The sequence below is a fragment of the Haliotis rubra genome, unplaced genomic scaffold, assembly GCF_003918875.1.
Source record: "Haliotis rubra isolate DU_JTF1 unplaced genomic scaffold, ASM391887v1 Scf98, whole genome shotgun sequence".
In the NCBI taxonomy this organism is placed as follows: Eukaryota; Metazoa; Mollusca; class Gastropoda; order Lepetellida; family Haliotidae; genus Haliotis; species Haliotis rubra.
The window spans coordinates 96527-117468 of record NW_025767723.1 but is presented as its reverse complement, the minus strand read 5'-3'; the positions used below and the strand labels follow the sequence as shown (position 1 = coordinate 117468).

The 20942-nt window shown below is 38.6% G+C and overlaps 1 protein-coding gene across 1 annotated transcript; it reads right to left on the bottom strand.

The window, feature by feature from the left end:
* Positions 1–6701: 6701 nt before the first annotated feature.
* LOC124265478 (hybrid PKS-NRPS synthetase pytA-like) lies at positions 6702–16462 on the bottom strand. The gene is made up of 6 exons (XM_046700276.1): positions 16256–16462; positions 15537–15573; positions 14309–14512; positions 13843–14024; positions 13524–13698; positions 6702–13303 (listed from the first exon to the last, which is right to left on the bottom strand). The coding sequence occupies exons 1-6, from the start codon at positions 16415–16417 to the stop codon at positions 6702–6704; spliced, it is 7362 nt and encodes a 2453-aa protein (XP_046556232.1). The 5' UTR covers positions 16418–16462.
* Between the last annotated feature and the right edge of the window lie 4480 nt (positions 16463–20942).

Sequence of the window (20942 nt, the reverse complement as noted above, 5' to 3'; positions counted from 1 at the left end):
AGCTTTATAACATACCAATACAACGGGTAACATATATAACATATCACTGCAACATGTAGGTATGTATGTGTGTAGGTAGGTAGGTAGGTAGGTAGGTAGGTAGGTAGGTAGGTAGGTAGGTAGGTAGGTAGGTAGTACCAACATTAACGTGAAGGTTATGTACATGTTTTGATTTGAGACACCACCTTCCATATAAGTGGAAGTATATGAAAATACTCATAAAATAAGAACATTCTTGCGTTTACAATAATCCCCGTATGATGTAGGACATACAAAAATTTTGTGTTCAAAATATATCATGTACACGAGACGACAATGTGCAAATAAGAGTTTCCTGTATAATATTCAAGACACTAGACGGGGAGCTTTATAACATACCAATGCAACGGGTAACATATATAACATCACTGCAACATGTATGTATGTATGTATGTATGTATGTATGTATGTATGTATGTATGTATGTATGTATGTATGTATGTATGTATGTATGTATGTATGTATGTATGTATGTATGTATGTATGTAGGTGTGTGTGTGTGTGTGTGTGTGTGTGTGTAGGTAGGTAGGTAGGTAGGTAGGTAGGTATCACGAACATTAACGTGAAGGTTATGTACATGTTTTGATTTGAGACACCACCTTCCATATGTAAGTAGAAGTATATGAAAATAGTCATAAAATAAGAACATTCCTGTGTTAACAATAATCTCCGTATGATGTAGGACATACAAACATTTTGTGTTCAAAATACATCATGTACACGAGACGACAATGTGCAAATAAGAGTTTCCTGTATAATATTCAAGACACTAGACGGGGAGCTTTATAACATACCAATACAACGAGTAACATATATAACATATCACTGCAACATGTATGTATGTATGTATGTATGTATGTATGTATGTATGTATGTATGTATGTATGTATGTATGTATGTATGTATGTATGTATGTAGGTATGTAGGTAGGTAGGTAGGTAGGTAGGTAGGTAGGTAGGTAGGTAGGTAGGTAGGCAGTACCAACATTAACGTGAAGGTTATGTACATGTTTTGATTTGAGACACCACCTTCCATATGTAAGTAGAAGTATATGAAAATAGTCATAAAATAAGAACATTCTTGTGTTAACAATAATCTCCGTATGATGTAGGACATACAAACATTTTGTGTTCAAAATATATCATGTACACGAGACGACAATGTGCAAATAAGAGTTTCCTGTATAATATTCAAGACACTAGACGGGGAGCTTTATAACATACCAATACAACGAGTAACATATATAACATATCACTGCAACATGTATGTATGTACGTAGGTAGGTAGGTAGGTAGGTAGGTAGGTAGGTAGCACCAACATTAACGTGAAGGTTATGAACATGTTTTGATTTGAGACACCACCTTCCATATGTAAGTAGAAGTATATGAAAATAGTCATAAAATAAGAACATTCTTGTGTTTACAATAATCTCCGTATGATGTAGGACATACAAACATTTTGTGTTCAAAATATATCATGTACACGAGACGACAATGTGCAAATAAGAGTTTCCTGTATAATATTCAAGACACTAGACGGGGAGCTTTATAACATACCAATACAACGGGTAACATATATAACATATCACTTCAACATATATGTATGTAGGTAGGTAGGTAGGTAGGTAGGTAGGTAGGTAGGTAGGTAGGTAGGTAGGTAGGTAGGTAGGTAGGTAGGTAGGTAGGTAGGTAGGTAGGTAGGTAGGTAGGTATGTATGTATGTATGTATGTAGGTAGGTAGGTAGGTAGGTAGGTAGGTAGGTAGGTAGGTAGGTAGGTTACCAACATTAACGTGAAGGTTATGTACATGTTTTGATTTGAGACACCACCTTCCATATGTAAGTAGAAGTATATGAAAATAGTCATAAAATAAGAACATTCTTGTGTTAACAATAATCTCCGTATGATGTAGGACATACAAACATTTTGTGTTCAAAATATATCATGTACACGAGACGACAATGTGCAAATAAGAGTTTCCTGTATAATATTCAAGACACTAGACGGGGAGCTTTATAACATACCAATACAACGGGTAACATATATAACATATCACTGCAACATGTATGTATGTACGTAGGTAGGTAGGTAGGTAGGTAGGTAGGTAGGTAGGTAGGCACCAACATTAACGTGAAGGTTATGAACATGTTTTGATTTGAGACACCACCTTCCATATGTAAGTAGAAGTATATGAAAATACTCATAAAATAAGAACATTCTTGTGTTTACAATAATCTCCGTATGATGTAGGACATACAAACATTTTGTGTTCAAAATATATCATGTACACGAGACGACAATGTGCAAATAAGAGTTTCCTGTATAATATTCAAGACACTAGACGGGGAGCTTTATAACATACCAATACAACGGGTAACATATATAACATATCACTGCAACATGTATGTATGTATGTATGTATGGTAGGTAGGTAGGTAGGTAGGTAGGTAGGTAGGTAGCACCAACATTAACGTGAAGGTTATGAACATGTTTTGATTTGAGACACCACCTTCCATATGTAAGTAGAAGTATATGAAAATAGTCATAAAATAAGAACATTCTTGTGTTTACAATAATCTCCGTATGATGTAGGACATACAAACATTTTGTGTTCAAAATATATCATGTACACGAGACGACAATGTGCAAATAAGAGTTCCTGTATAATATTCAAGACACTAGATCGGGGAGCTTTATAACATACCAATACAACGGGTAACAGGTAGGTATATAACATATCAGGTTCATGTATGTACATGTATGTAGGTAGGTATGTAGGTAGGTAGGTAGGTAGGTAGGTAGTGAAGGTTATGTACATGTTTTGATTTGAGACACCACCTTCCATATGTAAGTAGAAGTATATGAAAATAGTCATAAAAATAAGAACATTCTTGTGTTAACAATAATCCATTATGATGTAGGACATACAAACATTTTGTGTTCAAAATATATCATGTACGAGGCGACAATGTGCAAATAAGAGTTTCCTGTATAATATTCAAGACACTAGGCGGGGAGCTTTATAACATACCAATACAACGGGTAACATATATAACATATCACTGCAACATGTATGTATGTATGTATGTAGGTAGGTAGGTAGGTAGGTAGGTAGGTAGGTAGGTGGGTAGCACCAACATTAGCGTGAAGGTTATGTACATGTTTTGATTTGAGACACCACCTTCCATATGTAAGTAGAAGTATATGAAAATACTCATAAAATAAGAACATTCTTGTGTTTACAATAATCTCCGTATGATGTAGGACATACAAACATTTTGTGTTCAAAATACATCATGTACACGAGACGACAATGTGCAAATAAGAGTTTCCTGTATAATATTCAAGACACCTGTATAATATTCAAGACACTAGACGGGGAGCTTTATAACATACCAATACAACGGGTAACATATATAACATATCACTTCAACATGTATGTATGTATGTAAGTAGGTAGGTAGGTAGGTATGTAGGTAGGTAGGTAGGTAGGTAGGTAGGTAGGTAGGTATGTATGTATGTATGTATGTATGTAGGAAGGTAGGTAGGTAGGTAGGTGTGTGTGTAGGTAGGTAGGTAGGTAGGTAGGTAGGTAGGTAGGTAGCACCAACATTAACGTGAAGGTTATGTACATGTTTTGATTTGAGACACCACCTTCCATATGTAAGTAGAAGTATATGAAAATACTCATAAAATAAGAACATTCCTGTGTTAACAATAATCTCCGTATGATGTAGGACATACAAACATTTTGTGTTCAAAATATATCATGTACACGAGACGACAATGTGCAAATAAGAGTTTCCTGTATAATATTCAAGACACTAGGCGAGGGAGCTTTATAACATACCAATACAACGATGTAACATATATAACATATCACTGCAACATGTATGTATGTATGTATGTATGTAGGTAGGTAGGTAGGTAGGTAGGTAGGTAGGTAGGTAGGTAGTAGGTAGGTAGGTGTATGTAGGTAGGCAGGTATGTACATGTATGTATGTATGTAGGAAGGTAAGGTAGGTATGAACAGGTGTAGGTTAGGTAGGTAGGTAGGTAGGTGAGACACCAACATTCCGTGAAGGTTATGTACATGTTTTGATTTGAGACACCACCTTCCATATGTAAGTAGAAGTATATGAAAATACTCATAAAATAAGAACATTCTTGTGTTTACAATAATCTCCATTATGATGTAGGACATACAAACATTTTGTGTTCAAAATATATCATGTACACGAGACGACAATGTGCAAATAAGAGTTTCCTGTATAATATTCAAGACACTAGACGGGGAGCTTTATAACATACCAATACAACGGGTAACATATATAACATATCACTTCAACATGTATGTATGTATGTATGTATGTAGGTATGTAGGTATGTATGTAGGTATGTAGGTAGGTAGGTAGGTAGGTAGGTAGGTATGTATGTATGTATGTATGTATGTATGTATGTATGTATGTATGTATGTATGTCTGTAGGAAGGTAGGCAGGTAGGTAAGTGTGTGTGTGTAGGTAGGTAGGTAGGTAGGTATCACCAACATTAACGTGAAGGTTATGTACATGTTTTGATTTGAGACACCACCTTCCATATGTAAGTAGAAGTATATGAAAATACTCATAAAATAAGAACATTCTTGTGTTTACAATAATCTCCGTATGATGTAGGACATACAAACATTTTGTGTTCAAAATATATCATGTACACGAGACGACAATGTGCAAATAAGAGTTTCCTGTATAATATTCAAGACACTAGACGGGGAGCTTTATAACATACCAATGCAACGGGTAACATATATAACATATCACTGCAACATGTATGTATGTATGTATGTAGGTAGGTATGTAGGTAGGTAGGTAGGTAGGTAGGTAGGTAGGTAGGTAGGTAGGTAGGTTTTCCAACATTAACGTGAAGGTTATGTACATGTTTTGATTTGAGACACCACCTTCCATATAAGTAGAAGTATATGAAAATACTCATAAAATAAGAACATTCTTGTGTTTACAATAATCTCCGTATGATGTAGGACATACAAACATTTTGTGTTCAAAATATATCATGTACACGAGTCGACAATGTGCAAATAAGAGTTTCCTGTATAATATTCAAGACACTAGGCAGGGGAGCTTTATAACATAGCAATGCAACGGTAACATATATAACATCACTGCAACATGTATGTATGTATGTATGTATGTATGTGTATGTATGTATGTATGTATGTATGTATGTATGTATGTATGTATGTATGTATGTATGTATGTATGTATGTATGTATGTATGTATGTGTTGTATGTATGTATGTATGTATGTATGTAGGTAGGTAGGTAGGTAGGTAGGTAGCACCAACATTAACGTGAAGGTTATGTACATGTTTTGATTTGAGACACCACCTTCCATATGTAAGTAGAAGTATATGAAAATAGTCATAAAATAAGAACATTCTTGTGTTTACAATAATCTCCATATGATGTAGGACATACAAACATTTTGTGTTCAAAATATATCATGTACACGAGACGACAATGTGCAAATAAGAGGGACCTGTATAATATTCAAGACACTAGACGGGGAGCTTTATAACATACCAATGCAACGGGTAACATATATAACATATCACTGCAACATGTATGTATGTATGTAGGTAGGTAGGTTGGTATGTAGGTAGGTAGGTAGGTAGGTAGGTAGGTAGGTAGGTAGGTAGGTAGGTAGGTAGGTAGGTAGGTAGGTAGGTAGGTAGGTAGGTAGGTATGGTAGGTAGGTAGGTAGGTAGGTAGGTAGGTAGGTAGGTAGGTAGGTAGCACCAACATTAACGTGAAGGTTATGTACATGTTTTGATTTGAGACACCACCTTCCATATGTAAGTAGAAGTATATGAAAATACTCATAAAATAAGAACATTCTTGTGTTTACAATAATCTCCGTATGATGTAGGATGTGTTCAAAATATATCATGTACACGAGACGACAATGTGCAAATAAGAGTTTCCTGTATAATATTCAAGACACTAGACGGGGAGCTTTATAACATACCAATGCAACGGGTAACATATATAACCTCACTGCAACATGTATGTGTGTGTGTGTGTGTGTGTGTGTGTGTGTGTGTGTGTGTGTGTGTGTGTGTGTAGGTAGGTAGGTAGCACCAACATTAATGTGAAGGTTAAGTATGTATGTATGTACGTATGGATGCATGCATGCATGTATGTGCCTGCGTGCGTGCGCATGCATGTATGTTTGTTTGTTCAAGGCTACAATCGTGATACATAACATAGCTATAATACAAATGTGTACAATAATATTCATGTCATAGTACAGATCCAGCTGAACACCTGTTCACAAAAATACATAGGAAAAAGTACATATGTGAGTTTCTTACCTCACTTGATATTAATTTCATGACATTAACAAACACGAAGTATAGACACTTTCAGCATATGAAGCATTTTCTTTAGTGGGTCTTACCCATCCGAGGCTGTTTGATGCTTTCTTTCCACATTGTAGTAAAATATACCCATGTATTTGAAGCAGCATCGCTATTCTTTAACAAAGTAAATGCCAGCATTATTGATGTGAGAGAAAACAATGAACTAACAATGTAGTCAATGCCTATGGTATATGCTACAACTTCACATATTGATTGAAGTACACAATCAGAAACGTGTTTTCTTGTCTTGAAGTTGTGTGATGTATGGTTTAGAGTGTAGTGTCCGGACTGTAATCTGTGGATTTGCTAGAGTGTCCTCAAGTAAGCCCAAAAATGCGTTGAGGATCATATGGATGCGTTTTTCTGTGAAACAATCTTTCCGGGCATACAAGACAATGGCTATTGTCTTGGACATTTTCCTGTTGAGGATGTCAAAATAAAGTTCTGTGTTAGGGCCAAATAATGCTTTCACCCGAACAGTGGCACCAAAGTCGCCACGCATATCATTTCCTTCACCCATGTTCCTCATCTCATCAGTCCCAAATGTGACAAAAGACGTCATTACATTGTTGTAGTCGTCCTCTGGAAGGAAATGCATCAAATCCCCAAAAGGAAATATTCCATTCTCTATGCACTTTTCAAGCATGGCACTGTTCTCTCTGAGAAATGTAACAACTGTCAATTTGCCATCATCTCTTACTTCACAGGACAGTGGTGTAAAATTGACACCTCTTCCAACAGATGTTGTTAACTTTGGGCTAAAGATTCTTTGATCAACGTATGTTGACATGGCAAATTTCTGACCATTTGCTCTGGATGACCACAGCAATTGAACAAGCCCTACAAGGCACTTGAACCGTGACAACCCTTCTTTGTCAGTGAAAGATTTCAACTTCCGGAACAGATCAGCTGATACAATTTTCTGTACACTTATACTGTCCATTTGTGGTGTGGATGACACGGCCCTGTCTGCAAAGGAAATGTATGGAACTGTTTCAAGTGTTTTTTTCCAAAATTCCTTAATGGGTTCATATCTTGGTTGAAGGATTGTCCTTATTTCTGGACCAATGGGCATATCTGGAGCACTTTGTACATCTCCCAGAGACTGTCCCTGTAAGAAAGCTTGACCCATATTCATGAAGTCGTTTATGAAGATTGTAATTGCCTGGTGGTCAAAGCCAATTCTATGAAAGACAATGATGAGATGTGGGGGATTTCCTTTCACAAAGACAAATCGTATTGGTCCTTGGCGATCAAGATAAAAACGCTCCTCTGTGAGACGTGATACGTCAGGACGGTTTGTCAGATCACCTATCCTGTAGTCAATATCAGCCCCGGCACTCAGTATTGATTTTCTTGCTTCTCCATTCACAACATGAAAAGCTGTCCTACACGTCGGGTGTCGTCTGACGTTTTCGTGGAGGATCTTCTTGATAGGCTTTGGTTCAGAAACATCAGGCAATTCCAGTTCCACGATCATTAAATGGGATATATGATTTGGATCTCTCATGTAGTTGTCAAAAACAAACTGTTCTCCTGGGAGAAGAACTGCGTCAGATTCTGATGAATCTTTGACTGGAAGAGACTGCTCATGTTTCTGATCACCATTCCTTTTGATCATCCAGTCATCATAAATGTACTTTGAGATTTGAGACACCGATGCGTTTTCAACATTCAATTTTGTTGATGATAGCTGAACGTGTGTGTCGTCCATGATTTTCCCAGTAATTTGCATGAAATTCATTGAGTCAACTCCCTGATCTCTGGTTCCCTGCTCCACATCTAGAGAGGATTCGTCAAGCATAGCTACATCAATAACCACAGCCTTCACGTACTTCACAAGTTTGGCTAGAACATTTGCCTTTGACATTTTCTTCATTTCCTCAAAGTTAAATGTTTCCACATTACTTGGTGAAGCTGAAGACAGTGCTGCCTTAAATGGAGACAAGACCGATCTAAATCGAGACTCCAGGTCCACATTGTTCTCTCTGTGGAGGCTTTGTCCAAATTTTACCAACTGGAGACCGCACATAATGATCTGTGGCTTATTCAACATAAGGATGTGTGTGAGGCAGTCAGGTATACTTCTCTTGTGTATCAGAACGTATCCAAACGATTCCATTTGTTTTACATGTCTTTCTTGCAGCATGCCCATATTCAGAGGACCCCAGTTTACAGTCTGACCACAGTTGCCATTTTGCCTTCTGACATGAGCTAGGGCATCCATGAATCCATTACCAGCACCATAGTTTGTCTGTCCAGCATTTCCAAAGACAGATACTACTGATGAAAACAGCACAAAATATTCCAGTGGGAGATGCTCTGTCAGGATATGCAGATTCCAGGATCCAGCAACTTTGGGAGAAGAAGCTGCCTTGAATTTGTCTCTCGTCATTTCTAAAAGAATTCCATCCTTTAGAACAGCAGCTCCAAAGAAAACTCCTTTCAAAATATAGGCAGGGAAACGGGTTCCTAGCTTCTTCAAAGCTGATCCTATTTCCTTGATATCTTGAACATCAGCTGGCTGTGATGTAACAATGCATCCATACATCTCGGACAAATCATTCATTTCATCTTGTTTGTTTGGATCTGGATTACGTCTGCTGATAATAGAAATGCACCCAGCACCTTTGGAGGCAAGATACAAGACACATTCCCATCCTAGTCCTGTCATTCCACCCACAACAAGGTACATTCCCCTTCTGTCAAACAAGAGAATCTCAGGTACCTTTAACTGTGTTGTGGTGACGCTGTTGTTCTCTTGCATGTTGAACTCCCATGTTTCTAGGATTTCTGCGATGTTAATAGGAGCACTCTGGTGGTGATTCAAGGCAATGTAGTTGCAGTCCCTGAATGAAATGCATATCTTCGCGATATTCTGTTTATTTTTCTTTATCCATGTGTATAGCTTTGGAATATGTTCATCCATTTGACAGAAGGCAAGGAACTCTTGGGTCCTGACAATTGCTATTTTCAGTCTTGGCTTTAGAGACTTTAGCAAATTTATCACTTTGAGTGATATCAGCTTCTCTAAGGATATCAGCTGTTCAAGACAGTCCCATGCAAAGACAATCTGTTGTGCTAGTTCTGTTGTAATTTGAGTAGTTGATATGAGAACACGATGTCTTTTGTTGCTTGGTATTTCTTCTGGAGTCAGTAAGGAAATTTTCCTAGTTTGTTTTGACAGCAATATGATTTTCATCACTTCTGCATATTTCCTTGTCTGTTGTGTGTAGAGTATACTGACGTCTTTCATGCTACACTCACCACACACTCGCCATAGACAGTATAACTTCAGCATAAATCCTGTCTCAAAATGATGGCCTATGTGTCTGACGTTCAATATGAAGTTCGCTGGGACATAATCTTTGGATCTCACCTGGTGTGGATAGCAGGCAATGCACATTTTTCTTCTGCTATTTCCATGTGCAAAGCCAGTTGATTCAAATGTGACTACAGGATTTCCCTTGCTGATTCCCATGAAGCCTCCATTGTCAAGAGGATACAGAACTTGTTCAGACAGGAATTTAGTGTGAACTGCTACACACTGTGCAGAAAACAAAATGTCATCTTTGCCCCTTTCTTGCATGTGTCTTGACATTGTAAAGAATGGTTTATATATTTCTTCAGAAGACGTTGAATAGAGGACGGTGTCCAGGCTGGTCATCTTTCTGTCCACTCTAAATGGCGGTGTTGAGTCGGGTTCCTTTCGTAACGTCTGTCCATACAATCGTCTATGAAGGCTTTCGATTTCAGCACGACCCTTGACCTTCAAGACTTGCGAGATTTCAGACATTATGATAGTTGCGTCGTATTGGTCCATGTCACCAACATTGAGATCCAGCGATTTTACATTTAGCCTTGTGAATTCCCTTCTAACACATCTGATATATGCCCGTATACTTTCGTGAATGCAAGCAAGGGCATGAGATTTTCTATCTGGGGTTTGGTAGTCTAATGGTGCTGCCATTGTGACAATGAGCAAGGGTGTCTTGATGGCATGCTGTGACATTTTAAGTATAAGAGATCTTAAAGGCATGATCTTCTCCTCCAATTCTTTCTCCATTTTCATTCCATCGTCAACAAAGTGAGGCTTGGATTGAAACATTACTACTATTCCAGATGACTCTCGAAGGTCTGGAACATAGGTATCATCATGTAAAATGGAAATATGGTGAACTGTCCACGGATAGTTTGGGGTCTTTGACATAGACATCTCATCACTAAACATAACAAGGTTTGTTATGCTGTCAGTGTCATGTTCAGGATGTAATTCTTCTGTTTCAATTGTGTATGCAACACTCCTGACATCAAAGGACTCTATACCCATCGTTTTCAATGTAAATTTTCCAACGAGCGCAATGACATACCCTTCGGTTGTCAGCAGTGACAGGCTATAGCACACATACCATTCACTTTCATGCAACACTTTCAAGTACACCAACATCTTTTTTTCTGTCTTCCTCTTGACTATCAAATGTTCTACAGAGTATGGAAGCATATCTCTGATCACATGCCCGACAGTTGCAGGCGTCTGTAGCATGCCATCTAGTATTGCAGGGTGAAGAATTGTGTGATCTGCTTCTCTCTGGAGCTTAGATCCAACTTCAAGTACAGTGAGGCTTTCAATTCCAGCTGTTTGGCTACCTGAAATAACGGACATCATTTCACCGTAGCTGAAACCATTGTCTTTTAAATGTTGGTACACTTCCTCTCCAGTTATGTAGTGTTTACATCTTTCTTTGATTGGCCCAAGGTCAACTCTCTCTGGAGATTCATCCGCAGGTGTTTGCCTTATTATTGCTTCTGCGTGGACTGTCCTTCCATTCTTCAAAACAAATGTACTCAAAATGCTGGAGTCAACTTCACTGTGAGCTTGTTTTATATCCAGGCTTGTCACTGTTCCAGATTTCAGATTGACTAGGCTTTTGAAGGCCACAGAAACACTGATTGTACATAGGTGGTACATGTCAATCATTCTTGCTAAAGTAAGTGCTGCCTCAGCATAGACGGCACCTGGTAGAATGATTGTTCCTTTCACTGTGTGTTCAAAAACACTCTTGAATCTCTGAGGGTCAATGACTAAACTTGCTGACTCTGTGTTGCCTCTGATAAACAAGTGATCTCCTTCAGTTTCCTTCCGACCCTTTAACATCTGTTGTTTACTTTCAGACACCAGTAACAGGGGCTTAGAATTGAAGATATAAGATGGATAGCTTGTTTTTTGCATCTTATCAGGAAAGAAAGTGTCCCATTTGACGTTAACTCCATAGTTATACAACAAGATGAGTGACTGGAGAATGTCACCATAACTCGCTTTGAGGTGAAGAGAAGGAATGGATGTGACAGAGGGGGTAGAATCTCTGAAAATGTCCCGTAGATGTGACTTTAGTACAGTCCGTGGGCCTATTTCAACAAAAATGTTCATTTTGGATGTTTGTGTGGTGCTTTTGATTGCATCACAAAATCTAACAGGACTTCTTACATTTAGGCCCCAATAGATCTTTGACAAAACTGTACTTTCATCCATATCAGGATCAACTGTAGAGACAAATCTGCTTGTCATCTGAGATGTCTTGATATCGGATAAGATTTCATCAAGCTGAACTCTTGCTGAGTCCATAAAGTGACTGTGGAACGCACTTGTAACAGGGAGCTCATGAAACAGTGCATTACTATCTGAAGAATGCTTCAAATCCTCTTTGACTAACTGAACCGACCTCTCATCCCCACTGACAGTGCAGGAGATCGGGCTGTAATAAAGAGCTACATCTATCTTACTCTGAATTTTCCTACAGGCTGTCTTTACTTGTTCTGTCTCAACATTCCGGACAAGCATCATCTTTCCGCCCGTGGCTTCAGCCAGGATCCGAGTCCTGTGGTAGATGACCCTCACAGCTTCATCCAAGGACAGGATTCCTGCAACATGTGCTGCAGCCACCTCCCCAACTGACTGACCTACAACAGCTGCAGGCTTCACCCCCCAGGTTGCCCACAGGTGAGCGAGAGACACCTGACAAGCAAAAATGGCTATTGGACCGAACAGAGGATCGTTCACATCATCACATTCAAGGAGCCGCTTCATCAGGGACCACTGAACAAACCTGGAGAGGGATTTGTCAATTTCCAAAATGTTTTCCTTAAACTGATCATTGTTGGAGATGAGATCATTGCACATTCCTTCCCAGGCTGTTCCCATGCCACAAAAAACAAATACAATGTTTCCTTTGTCTGAAGACGATGGCTGGTTTCTCTTTTGTAACTCTTCTTGTATTTGAGTTTTCAGAATAGAATGATTGTTTGCAAAGAAAGTTTTTCTGAACGGAAAATGTTCTCTTGCCATACATGAAGTGTAAGCAACAGCACTGAAAGAAGAACTGTTACCACTTTCAGTGAATTTTGCTATTGACTTGTTTAACGTTTTCTCACTGGAGCCTGAAAAACAAACTGGTAGGGCAATATCATTCATAACCGGTGTCTCCATTGTAAATGATGTTAACACAGCATGGCTGTTGCTACCTCCAAATCCAAATGAGTTGATACATGCAATCTTTTTATGACGTTTCCAGTCAGTATTTTCCGTTGGTACTACAAACTGAAATCTGTCAAAGTCTATTGCTTCATTGGGCTTGTCAAAGTGTAGGGATGACACGATGGTGCTGTGTTTCATCATCAACAGGACCTTGATGAGTCCAGCAACACCTGCAGCTGCTTCTAGATGGCCGATGTTGGTTTTCACTGACCCGATGTGGCGCTGGCGTGGATACTTCTCGAAAAAGGTTCCCAGAGCGGAAGCTTCTACTGGGTCACCTCTTTTGGTTCCAGTACCTGAAGAGACAATGGCTGGAGTTGACAACTTTCGATATCAGAGATATGTCAAACAAATGTACATAGGCCACTTCAGAAATGCTAATGAAAGAACAAATATGTCAGTTATGTTTGTGTATACGTGATCAAACCATTTAAGCCTTTCTGATGGTTCATTAGGAATTCGACATTAGGAATCCATAGAAACCGCCTTTCTTTGAAACCTCTTACATATACGTACCATGAGCTTCAATATAGTCTACTTCAGTCGGGTCGATCCCATGCCGTGTGTAGATGTCATTCAGCAGTTCCTGCTGTTGTTTCCCCGATGGTGCTGTGATGGGTGTAACCTGGCGGCCATCTTGATTCAACCCCGTGACAATAGTTCCCCAAATTTTGTCACCATCATGCAAAGCCTGAAATATATAATTAACGGGATTAATGTTTCTGCTTTACTTTGAGGACTGAAGATTGATATGGTGGTTTCATGGTTATGTCAAACAGATCCGTTATGGCCACATGTAGGTTATTAATCGGGAATGCTTAGAAAAGTGTCATACCTGACTTAGGAGTTTGACGATGATAATTCCACATCCCTCTCCTCTGGTGTAACCATCTGCATTTGCTGAGAAGGCGTGGCACTGTCCAGTGGGAGACAACATCTGAGCTTTGCTTAACTTGATAAAATATCCTGGGTGAATTAACAGGTTAACACCTCCACAAATTGCAACCGAACAGTCACCTGAAAGTTATATACATATACAAACAAAGGTTTGGAATGTATGAATACAGTTTATACAGTGAGATGCCAATTAGGAATAGCACGTCAATAGCTCAGGTGAACTTTTGTTTCCCATGGTCTCTGTCATGTTTCAACCACTGAAAATATTAAGATCTTCCAATTGTCTCTCCTCATTGATGTCCTCAGTACATCTTCTACTGTTATGTAATGAAGAATGTATTTCATGCATTTCTACGATCACCACGTAATATTCTGTGAATAATAGGCAGTTACTGAATACTAACCTGCCCTGAGTGCAAGTCCTGCCTGGTGTAATGCCACGATGGATGAGGAACACGCTGTGTCTATGGTCATGGAAGGTCCTGTTAGGTTGTACACGTAGGACACCCTGTTGGATATTATAGAACTGGCCTGGCCTGTCACAGTGTGGTTGGTGACGTCTTGTGATTTGTTAGAGATCAAGTCCCCATAATCCGTCGTCATGGAACCTTTAATATTTTTTTACTGTTTAGAATAAACAGGTATACACCCTTAAAAAAGAAACGCACATGCGTTTTCAGTAGTTCATTTCCATATATGTTTTCTTATTAAGACAATTTCTATGTTTGAATCTCGTTACTCATGACAACATGTCTATCGAACTGACGCGAACATTTTTCGCCGAACTGCGTTCGACAGGTGACCAGATTTGGTGGAGGGGCGTCTTAGTGTGGGGAGCCATGCCCTACACAGGTAGATCAGAGTTGGTGGTTCAAGGCAATCTTACAGCAAATCGCTACACCGAAGGAAATTCTGCAACTTCACCTCCTCCCACTTGTGAACCGCAAGAGGGAGCTGTTTTAACACAACGCTCGACCCCACACAGCTCGTGTAACAGGTGCCATCTCACCAATGCAAATGTCAATGAACTCGCCTGGCCTTCCAAATCGCCGGATCTAAACCCAACCGAGCATCTATAGGACGAACTTGATCGACGCGTCGGTAAACGTCACCATCGTCCTCCGATACTCAGAAGAATTCCCCAAGCAAAAATCCGACGACTTGTGTAATCCCTTCCAAGGCGGTGTCGAGCAGTGACGGCTGCAAGGGGTGGTGTCACCAGGTACTGACCTGAATGCCCTTGTGTTGAATTTCCTTTATCTATGTTCAAGCTTAATCGACTTATGTACACTTAAATACGTTTAATACATTTCCTTATTTTTGGCCTGTGCGTGTCTTCTTTAGATGTATATTTATGCAATACAAAGAAGATTTAAGCATGTCGCTACCGCAAAGATGACTGTTTCGAATGACTTAAAAAAACTAAATGAATGACAACGTCATTATAATCTTAACACTTGACATTGTTGTTGAGTGGTGGTTACTGGTTTATCCAATCAAATTCATGCCTTCACTCACAGGCTTATCGTCCCCTAATTCAACAGTCAACGGTACATATATATTGAATAGTGCTATGAGTACTAAACAACACACGCCAAAAATCTAAATTCAATTCTTTGCTACTTAACAAACCTATGTAGACTTCACTTTCTGTCCTGCTATTTGTTGCCTTGTGATGCGGCAAGGCCCTCCAGCCATGTAATGCAGCACTCCAAGACCTGGCTGCTGGGGTCCATTTGGGCAGCCTCGGTTTCGTTGATTTTAAAAAGTTTGTTGTCGGTGATCAAAGCTGAAGGATTATATATCATGACTTGTTTGAGTGGCATTTTAGAAGTTGAGACGCACAATATGGAACAAGTTTTTATGGATAACAACTTCTTTATTGGGTGGACTGCTTAACCAATTATGGCAATTATATTGTTTCCTTTGTCAATTACAATGTATGTTGTTTCATTGTTATATACAGTATATATATGCAGTTCCTCCACTTCATGTATCACTCTTGCTTAACAACGGTACAAGAATCTGTATCGAAACGTCGCACTCACCAAATAAAGAAGTTGTTATCCATAAAAACTTGTTCCAGATTATATATCAGTTCTATATTATTTGTATATTCGTACGGGCACAATGTTTATGTTAAGTACAAACTTATACAAAACTTAACCTGGGCATTAGTTTGTATTGAATTAATAAACTTATACCAAACTTAACCTGGACATTACTTTGTATTGAATTAATAAACGTCTCTCTAAGTACTTTCATGCAAGCGTTTTGTGGTTCACTGACATATAATACTTCTGTACTCACTTCTTTAATAGCCCTGCTTTCGTAGAATAGCTTTTCCCTACAGCATTGACATCAGAGTCATAGAAGGCATCCTTGTTCCACCTCTCAGGGGGGATGTCAACCACATGATTCTCTCCCTTTGCAAGGATATCCCAGAATTCCCCCAGGCAGGAGGCGCCAGGAAACCGGCACCCAATGCCAACAATGGCTATTCCATCAGCCATTGCTCAATATGACAAGTTCCTGCTAAAAAATACAATTCATATTGTTTCTGTGAAGACACACACACACACACACACACAGAGAGAGAGAGAGAGATTTATTTCGTAGAGTGGCCATGAGGCCAAATGTACAGTGAAATTTTTACATAATTTTCTTTGGAGCGCTGGCATGAGAAGTACACTGGTATTTATAAGCATCATAAAACGTTATGGATTTTGTTTACAAATATGGCTAGGCATAAAATAACATTTGCATTTTGGGTATTAAGCAAATTTACAAACTTCTGAATGTTGGGGTTTACACAATAATATTGGGGTATATACACAGGACCAAAAGCCGGATAGTAAACCATTGAAATAAACGTAAATACAGTAGGAAATACATGCCATGACCGGATTTACGTATGTTTTCAGATATTTCCTAAGTTCGGGCATATATTTCATATGAATCTATACCTTTGAAACATATGCTCATCATACATTTTCGTATGCACAAGCACCTCGTTCATGTATGCCCTGACTGGATTGTCAAGGATTTCCAAACATGACTTGCAAAACAGATACCCCGGTAAATACATGATCATACAGTATTTCCAATGCATTCCTTTGAATTTCAATGGGTGCTGAAATGTCCGATTTCGTTTTAAGTTTACTCGGGTTGGAAACATGTGAATTTACTTAGGTGGGGAAACACATGTAAATTTTCAAATTTGCAAATATTTACACACCTTAGATATTTATGTATCATACCGGATTCCATGGGTATGTATATGAACGGTTCATACACCTTCATGTTACCTGTGCTCAAGCAAGATGATCAAATGTTTCAATCATGTGAATTACATGTAATTTCATTTTCACACATTTTAGTACGTTTGAAATCAACGTTCACATGACCTCAATATTCTTATCACCAAAAGAGCCTGACAAAGAAAGCAGTATTACGCAAGCTAACACGCCTTATTAAGTTGCACTCGCTCTTGCTACCAGTATCAGTTACGCCTTGTCTGTGGTGTTGGCAAATCTTGTGAGGTGCATGTTTCGAGGTATTAAAAGGTTCACTGGTGAACAAAGGGCGATCGCGTTGCCCCTTTGTCCTCATGAAGTGTCCCTAGCTGTCCCAATAGAATAGCACTTTGTCTCTCTTGGATCACAGCCAAATACACCACACGTACCAACTCGTAATTTCTTAAGTCTGTTCAGCTCGCAAGATCACTACTGTAACGTTGTTTTGACAGTACATAATTGGAATATTATTGCACTGCATGTGACCTTCCTTAATAGTCTCACAGTGCCTGAACAATGTTATTTCTCCATTCGCTCAGCCTTTGCTGTATGACGCCATACATAAACTTTAAAGTTGCCCCCATTTGTTTCACTAACGCAAAAGTATACGATAACAAACAATGCCATATCAAATTATATATTCTGGGAGACAGGAAATGAAAAATTGTTTTTATCGTGTAGCAATTATGACCGGATAGCACAGGCGGGTGCGTTCTCTGAGTATATCATAGGTATGTTGGATTTCCATGTCTTTTGTGAAATTCGTCTATATTGTCCTGTTTAAATTGACGATCCATAGCTCAGATTGCAAGTAAATATCACATAAGTAATTGTGATGTCGCATTGCTGTAAATTTCCCTGTCGGAGAAGTCATTCTCACAAGATATATATTCCCTTGTTTGGAGAATGTCTATGGCTATTACGCCCCAGTGTTGCTAAACATCTTGTAGGCCTTTAGTCTGACACAGACGCAGACCTCGCATGTTCAAATTCAGATCTGACAGGGGCTGAAAATATCATTCCGACATGAATACAATATCTCAGTGTTTTCCTAAGTAAGTGGAGTGCTTTCTTCAACATTGGAAATAACTGTATCATTGTCCTTCTTATATTCCCCCGAACGGAAGCTCTACCCATTTAGGGCACAATGTGTAAGTTACAGAATTGTAGGGAATAGTCTTAAGACTTTTCTACTTTGACCAGGATTCTTCGAGCTTGTAACAGTCGTTTGAGAAGATAAAAAGAGAAAAGGGTAGTGTGCGATGTATCTGACGGACGATATGGAGAACGTCAAGAACGTTATAAATACAATAATAGAAATAACGGTTATGTTTAAAACGTACCCTCAATCTGATAGCCAGAGGGATTATTGTGAAAGATCGCAGTATGTATCATCATAAACGGGCCAAGATAAAAGTACATGTCATTCATCCCCACATTATATCCCTTTTATAGACACGGGACATCGTTGTTACAGGTAGGGCAAACACTTTCTTCTAAAGATATCTGCCGGTTTCACGCTACATACATGTGTTCAGATTATCGAGAAAACTAGCGACGCAAGTTCTCCATCACACCAGAGACCATATAATCTATCATATGGCCTTTGATCACACATATAATTGTACAGATACTATACCCAGTGTTTATTGATAGCGATGAAGCAACTTATCAAAATTCACGGCCGACAGTATCATCTGCATTACTGTCTTACATAAGGTAAAATATCACAGGGTTGTCATGGTAATGATAATTTATTTATTAATACTATTTATTGTGCTATTCTTTAATCTGCGATTAGAATTTAAATCAGTTTTGACGTGAGCATGTTAAGAAAAGAGAAGCTGTAAAACGAAATGTATTGTGATCGAACCTATAGGCCTTTGTAAAAGCGAGTTTCAAGCCACCTACATAAAAAAAACTGTTTTCATGATAAATATCTGCTGATCCTTAGCACGATTCCGACCATATCATGGGCATGTGTTTGTGAATGATAATCTAACAGTGATGTTACAAGGCGTCCATGCCACGTCAACAACACATGCAAACAGGGGCGTAGCTTCCATTATAAAAAACAGATTACACCTGATCTTTGCTAAAAAATAATTTTTCTTCTAATTCTTGCCAAAAATACCTACAAACACGTTTCATTTAAAAAGTGGAAATCCCTCTATGAATCATTTTGACTGCAGTATTCTTTGATCAAAGCATTACCATGTACAGTAAACAGGTTATTCTTCATGTCATAACTTTCAGTGATGATTGTTTTTCCATCGATATGTATGAGCATATTTTGTTACAGTCATGGTTATATGTGAATCATCACTGAAATGCAGTTGTTTATTTTTCATTTGTATATCATTTATTAACCCACACCAAATACTCGATGTATGGTATTGTATCAATGCAGCAGACATGTGTAAACTATGTCCAAACATATTTGTATATGAGGAAATCACATTTCAATTTCCATGGTGGTAAGACTTCCGTCCGTATCCCCCCTAAATTTCAACGATGAGGAAAACTTTCTTTGAGTGTTTTTTTTAGAAGTAGAATATGTCTTTCAGCATGTTCAGATACAATTAACAAAACACGTTAAAACTCATCCTTATCAGATGAGGAATATATATTCAGGTGATATGATTTGACTAGAATGAAATTTAAGGGGGGATACAGGCGAAAGTCTTTCCACAATATTTTGAAGCTATTGAAATCATCAAACGTCAAACGATAACTCTTCAGGTTTCATAAAAAAATGAAAGTTGGGCAAGCCCCCAATACCACCTAAATATAAGGCTTTGCAGCCCATAGGGCTTACACGAAAAAATTGGCTTGCTATGCGCCTGGCAAACGCACGAGAATTGCAATACGGGCCTCTAACCACTGATTCTCCGTGACCTGGAGACACATGTGACCGAGCGTATGTTGGGACGTCGTCTGTCATACAGACCCTGAAGCAAATATATCCAAGCCCACGCAAGTCTACAAAATGTGGCAAGTCTAGATTTCCACAGCTTCAGAAGAAGTCTCAGGGCACCTTTTCATTATATTATATTTTTTTTTTACTGTGAACTTTTTTTGTGTAAAATATGTTCATATCAGAGACTAGTTGTTAATCTAGTTCTGACGGGTAGAAGACAAAAGACAAAATGGATACTAGTGCTGTTACATTTCTTAAATTATATATAAACATTCGTCCTTGTCTCGGGATAAATGTATATTTTCCACCAAATGTACATTCGGAGGATATCACAATCTAGGTTAAGCTATTTCAATCATATTTACAATTAAAAGACCCAAACAATGGTTTGTTGTCCAAATGTTTGGTTTTCCATATCTTGTCCCAGTCTGTATCACAGTCACAGAACGATATTTTTTTCCCCTTCCGTCTCTAGGAAAACTCACTGCAGGGTTTCGGGTTATAGAGTGCCATACCAAACACCAACAGCTGGCGGGACCAACATCTCCAGTAACATTTACATCTGCCAACGCTTAATTCGCAAGTGGTGAGGCAATAAGCTAATGAGGCTAAGGGTCCTGTACCATGTTTGTGAAATTTCTATAATGCCTTATATGAAGTCTATCATCTAAGCAAGTCTAGCTATGTATGGCGTTAAGTCACTGCTTGAAGAAAGGCTCCTTTAGAATTTTATTTGGTAAATATTAGTATTTCCATCATATTGGAAAATACATAGACTAACGCTTAGTCTCTGAATATATATAATTTTGATAGTAACAAACA

Excerpts from the sequence above, each read along its gene's own strand:
- LOC124265478 (XM_046700276.1), bottom strand. The coding sequence starts at position 16,417 with ATGGCTGATGGAATAGCCATTGTTGGCATTGGGTGCCGGTTTCCTGGC. Across the intron at positions 15,574-16,255 it reads ATGACTCTGATGTCAATGCT|GCAACAAATAGCAGGACAGA; the intron begins GTAGGGAAAAGC and ends CCGCATCACAAG. Across the intron at positions 13,304-13,523 it reads AGACTATATTGAAGCTCATG|GTACTGGAACCAAAAGAGGT; the intron begins GTACGTATATGT and ends TTGTCTCTTCAG.